Genomic DNA, 6,610 nt, shown 5'->3' with positions numbered 1-6,610 from the left:
CGGACGTGGCAAATGCGTTGGCGAACGACCATCCTTTTGAGGAAGCATCTTTCATGCGAGCGTTGGATTTGGAAGCCATGCATGCTTCAGAGTTTCCTGAATATATGAATGCAGGTACGTGATGTAAAATTGAGATAATTACTTGATGTAAAATTTATTTATGTTAGTATAACTGTAGTGAGTAACGATTCTTTATGTTAATATTAAACCATAGATTAACATGGTAGATATCGATTTGACATATGAAGATTTATTTATGTTAGATGAAATTTTTGGTATGATTGTGTTACAAGTTATATATAGATTTGACTTTTAATTTCAGTCGTGAAATATTTGGTTTAAATATTTTAAGGTACAACTATTTTTGTGGCAGAAATTTCTATTGTCGCAGATGGTGAATTTGCTGTTGGAATGGAATTCAGTTCCAGGGAAGCTGTTATTATGGCGATGAAAGATTATACTATTCGAAGAGGTGTAGACTACAGAGTGTATGAGTCGGAGCCGCTAACCTTTTACGCCAAGTGTACGCAGTATGGATCAGGTTGTGATTGGCTTATCAGGGTTAGCATGATCAGCAGAAAGTACTGTTGGGTTATAAGGAGGTATAATGGTAGTCACACTTGTACTAGAGCAACGATATCACAGAATCACTCGAAGCTGGATTCGAACACTATTGCAGAAGTGATAAAGCCGTTGGTTGAGGCTGATCCCTCGATAAAGGTGAAATCAGTTATTGTGGAAGTGCAGTCAAAGTTCAATTACACCATTAGCTATCGGAAAGCATGGTTGGCTAAGCAAAAGGTAGTGAAAATATTTTTGGAGGTTGGGAAGCATCGTACGAAGCTTTGCCCATATGGTTTGAGGCAATGTGTCATAAGGAGCCATCAGCATTCGTCCACTTTGAGACTATGCCTGCATATCAAGGTGATGACTTGGTTACTGATATCCGGGTGTTGTCTCGAGTCTTCTGGAGTTACTATCCATGTATTAGAGCATTCCGACATTGTAAACCCGTTGTCCAGGTAGATGGGACCCACTTGTACGGAAAGTATAAGGGTTGTCTATTGGTTGCGGTTTCACAGGATGGTAACAACAATATTGTCCGAATTGCATTTGCTATTGTGGAGGAAGAGACTTCTGATGCATGACACTTCTTTCTTAGCAACCTGCGACAACATGTGGTTACTCGAGATGGTGTGGGACAGATCTCTAACCGACACGAATCCATTAATGCAGCTGTGACCCACAGTAACGGAGCTTGGTCGCCTCCTAGAGCCTTCCACATGTTTTGCATCAGGCATATAGAGTTGAATTTTTTAAGAAAGTTTAAGGCACCTTACCTGCAGAAACTTGTGGTCAATATAGGTAACACCTAGTAATTCGAAGTGCATAGTTAACAGAGTTATCTTCATGCAGTTATTCTCATATATGTTTCTTCCTCTGTTTTTTCTTATTGCACAGGATATTCGAGGACAGTCCGCGAGTACGAGTTGCGTTTCCAGCGTTTACGGGAACGTGGTGAGGCTTATACTAACTGGTTAAGCCGTATCCCCCGCGAACAGTATGCATTGGCGTTTGACGGTGGTTACAGATGGGGACACATGACCACGAATCTAGTGGAATGCATTAACTCAGTTTTGAAAGGTGCACGAAATCTCTCTATCACTGCACTTGTCAAAGTGACTAATAGTAATAGCTAATTAAATTTTTATACTTAGTAAGTAACATGCATGCACATATATAGTAACAACTAATAGTAGTAGCTAATTAAATTTTTATACTTATGCTAATTCAACACTTTACATGAAAATTATTAATAATTATTAATAATTCTAACTTTTTAATCTAACTCCAACATACTGTTACGTAAATATTTGACTAAATTTCTTATTATATAATTATTTATTTACATATTCATCGTTGAACGAATAATAATAATTCTTAGATCACCAACATTTATAATTACTAACTAACTATTAATAACAACTAATAATTAAATAAATCTAATTCTTATTCAATTAATAATATTTCACCTATTATTAAATCCTCAACTACAACAATATATTTACATTAAATCAATTTAAATATCCAACAATAAATAACAAAATGAAATTACCGTAACAAAATATATCAATAACATATATCATATATTACACAAAATCTAATTCTTAACCATAATTCTCAAGATTATTAGAAGAAATAATTAGACTAGCGGTAAACACATAATCTATAAAATTATTACACCAAGATCTAAACATATATTTTCTACTAACCAATTATATTAATGCAATTCAAACATTCTTATTCATTACAACTAATTAAATCTAAATATATAAATTTTTAACTAATCCTTAAATATACATTTCTAAACTTCTAAAAATAGTAATAATAAATCTGTAATAATAACATAAATTTTGAAATAAAAAAAATAAAAATTTAACTTACATAATTAAAATGATAGAGATAATTAATAATATGTAGTTCAGGACGATCAACATCTTTAACTTTTTTTTTTTTTTGGCATTGTAATTTTTTTTTACAGTGCAAGAAGCAAAAATTTTTGCTAGTAAAAATGAAGAAGCAGAGAAAAAATGGTGAAACTTGAGATGCAGGAAGGAAAAATAACTTCTGAAAGAGAGTGGGGCTTCAAGGGGGAGATAGTCACGCATGGAGGGGGCACCGCTGCTGGAGAGACTGCATGCTCGACACCTGGCCTGCAAGCAACAAATCGAACGGTCCGATTTGCTCTCCTCTAATTGGACCGTCCAATTACTCACCCCAAATTCAAACCGTCCGATTTTAGTTACGCTGACACCACACTCCAATATTGCACCCATGTACCCCATAATAATGTCTCACACCATTCCTAGCTCCATAACAAAAATAAAAAGCGTTCAATTTGCTCTTTTCTCTTCCAGCCGCTTCTTCTCATTTGATCCGATTTTATTTTACACAAACATATTGCGTCCAGCATCATTCTCCAGGTTCAGCTTCTGTCTTCATATCCCCTCTTTTCTTGTGCCCTATGTTTTCCCTTTTCGCTTTCCTTCCTGTTCATGTTCAATGTCAAGCCTTCACTCTCATTCTCAGCTCACATCCCTTCGCCATGTTGATGAAGCTGTTGATTCCTTCACTCGCATGCTCTCTATGCGTCGCCCTCCATCCATCATCCAATTTAACCAGATTTTGGGGTCTCTTGCCAAGACGCACCATTTCCCCACCGCCATTTCCCTTTTTCAGCAATTGCAAACCAGGGGAATTGCGCCGAGCATAGTTACGATGAATATTTTAATCGATTGTTGCTGCGGCATGGGTCGAATCACTCTCGCTTTCTCTGTATTGGCCAAGATTTTCAGGATGGGTTTTCAGCCAAATACCATAACATTGAATACACTTATTAAAGGTCTATGTCTCTGTGGTAATGTTGAAAAAGCACTGCACTTTCATGACACAGTGCTGGCTCATGGATTTCAGTTTAATCAAGTAACTTATGGCATCTTGATTAATGGACTCTGTAAGACTGGACACACATCTGCTGCCATTCAGGTGTTGAGAAAGATCCCACGGTATGTACAGCGCAATTATTGATAGCTTGTGCAAGGTTAAGCTTTTTAGTGATGCTTTTCATTTATACTCTGAAATGCTTGCTAAGGGAATCTCTCCCGATGTTATCACTTATAACACTCTAATTTATGGATTGTACCTTGCCGGCCAACTTAAGGAAGCCATTGATTTACTAAATCATATGATGCTGAAAAACATTACTCCAATTGATGGACTATGTAAGGAGGGAAATATCAAAGATGCTAAAAGTGTGTTGGCTGTGATGACAAAAGATGCTGTGGAACCAACTGTGGTTACTTATAATTGTTTAATGGATGGGTATTGCTTGGTTAACGAATTAAACAAGGCAAAATGTATATTTGACACAATGGCCCAGATAGGAATGGCTCCTGATATACAAAGTTACAATATTATTATTAATGGCTTGTGCAAAAGTAAATTGATGGATGATGCCTTGAATCTCTTTGAAGAGATGCGTAGTAAGAACTTGGTTCCTGACACGGTAACTTACAATACTCTAATTGATGGCTTGGGAAAATCAAGGAGAATCTCTTGTGCTTCAAAGCTTCTTGTTGAGATGCATAATAAAGGTCAACTTGCTGATATAATCACTTACAATTCCTTGTTGGATGGGATGTTCAATATCAAACAACTTGACAAGGCACTTGTGTTATTTAATCAAATGAAAGAGAGTGGCATTAATCCAGATATATGGACGTATAATATACTTATTGATGGCCTATGCAAAGGTGGAAGGCTTACAGATGCGAAAGTGATTTTTCAAGATCTTTCCATTAAAAACCATCGTCCAAATGTGAGGACATACAATATTATTATCAATGGGCTCTGCAAAGAGGGCTTATTGGAAGAAGCATTGGCCCTGCGGTCGGAAATGGCAGACAATGGTTGCTTACCAGATGCTGTGACTTTTGAAATCGTTATTCGTGCTTTGTTTGAAAAAGGTGAGAATGACATGGCGGAGAAACTTCTTCGGGAAATGATTGCTAGAGGCTTATTGAACGGATGAATGAAGGTAAGATACATCAACTCAAATTGAAATCACCTCTCTATTGTTGCAGAATATGTATCATAGTTCTGTAAATTCTGTATCTGTTGAGTCAGAGGACATTGGCAATGGCATAACATCAATACCACTGATCACTGATGTCTTGACTATCTCATTTTTATTCAATTAATTTTGAACTTTCAATTTTTGTAATTGCTTTCATCCTTTTTAATTCCACTATGCTTTATTGATTCTTTAGAGGATATTCCTAGTTGTAGTAGCTTACAGGTTTAGTGTTTAAGATCTCTTTATAGTAATTAATAGTTCTTTACTGTTGTCCTATGAGATCATATATCTACAAACTAAGAAAAACAAAAAAGAGTGCTATAAAGATTTGCAAATCCATTGCATTCTGTATAAGGAAAATTACATTATTATGAAAATTGTGGTTCTAAAATATGAGTTTTTTAATAATTCGGTTATGGTTTTCCAACTTCAAATTTTATTGTTAGTTTGCTTGTTGATCAATGACTTCTCTATGGAGATTGGCAATATTTGCTTTACACTGGATTTTGACCTGCTTAAATGAGTGTGTGGTTTGGCTACCTAAGTATTTCAAAGCAGATATTTTTCTGCATCAATACTTCTCTTGCATTGATTTTATTTTGTAGTTTTGTACATCTAAATTTGTGTCAGAAGAACTTAGTTCCTAATACAACACTCTTATTGATGACTTGGGCAAATCAAAGAGAATCTCTCGTGCTTTGGAGCTTTTTATTGAGATGCATGATAAAGGTCAACCTTCTTCTATATTCACTTACAATTTCTTGATAGATGCTTTGTGCAAAAACCCACAACTTGACAAAGCACTTGTTTTATTCAGTAAAATGGAAGAGATTGGCATTAACCAAATATACACTCATACAACATACTTCCCGTTAGAGGCTATCATCTAAACGTCCAGACATACAATATTATGGTTAATAGTCTTTCTAGAGAGGGTCTGTTTGAAGATGCATTGGCCCTGTTGTCAAAAATGGAACATGATGATTGCATTCCTGATGCTGTGACTTTTGAAACCATTATTTGAGCTTTGTTTGAAAAAGATGAGAATGATACGGTAGAAAAACTCCTTCGTGAAATAATTGCTAGAGGCTTATTGAATAGATAAAAGAAGTTCAAATACATCTCAAATTAAAATTACATTTCTATTGTTGTTGAATATGTAGAATAGTTATATAAATTCTCTATATGCTGGGGCAGAGGACTTTGGCAATGCCATGACCCCACTATCACTAATGTTTTGACTATCTCAATTTTATTCAATTAAGTTTGCACTTTTGATTTTCACAATTATTAAAAATTTTGTGCTAAAGCGTGTGAAGAAAAGATAGAGGACATGGAGAAGAAGAAGAAAATGAAAGAGTCCATGATTCTTGTTACTATTGTATTTTTGTGGCAATAATTAATGATAGGAGTCGAAGCTGCAATTAATTTTGATGGCTACCAAATAGCCCAAGAGAGTTTTAATTTGGATTTATTTTGTTGAATGCTTCTGTTGACTCAGTTGATTCTTATAGTGGATTTTGGTATGCTGGAGAAAGAGAACTTACTTGGAGCAACTCCGGTCCCCGGGATGTTTCTTGGGTCTTTGCTCAGAGCAACGCAGACACTTCGATTTACTAGCAAAATTCATGAATGCGCACCTATATAAACAAGAAAATTCTTGAAACTATTGCTTGCACGTCCACATCCAGGAATTGGTTCTAGTATGTTAGTGCTTTGAATCCAGCTTTTGCTGATACTCAAGCCAAAGCTCCTTTTTTTTTTTTTTTTTGCTATGCAGTTATATATTGAATTTATTTGCCTAGCTGATATTCATCTTGATTACTTCAATTTTTTGCTAATAATTGTTTAATTTTTGTAGTAATTACTGTTATGGTTCTTATTGATTTGTTACTAATTATTGCTATTACAGTCATTGTTCTTGTTGATTTGTTAAATTTTTTGATAATAATTATTCAGTTTTTGCTAATAATT

General features: G+C 35.1%; 1 protein-coding gene across 1 annotated transcript; it reads left to right on the top strand.

Moving 5' to 3' along the window:
* Positions 1-2,898: 2,898 nt before the first annotated feature.
* Positions 2,899-6,401, top strand: LOC107645758 (uncharacterized). Its single transcript, XM_021117128.2, has 2 exons — positions 2,899-4,597; positions 6,138-6,401. Exon 1 carries the CDS (start codon positions 3,569-3,571, stop codon positions 4,589-4,591), a length of 1,023 nt encoding a protein of 340 aa, XP_020972787.1. The 5' UTR covers positions 2,899-3,568; the 3' UTR covers positions 4,592-4,597; positions 6,138-6,401.
* Positions 6,402-6,610: the final 209 nt, after the last annotated feature.

Source organism: Arachis ipaensis, chromosome B1, assembly GCF_059453495.1.
Source record: "Arachis ipaensis isolate K30076 ecotype BB chromosome B1, ASM5945349v1, whole genome shotgun sequence".
In the NCBI taxonomy this organism is placed as follows: Eukaryota; Viridiplantae; Streptophyta; class Magnoliopsida; order Fabales; family Fabaceae; genus Arachis; species Arachis ipaensis.
This window is presented reverse-complemented; position numbering and strand designations above follow the sequence as displayed.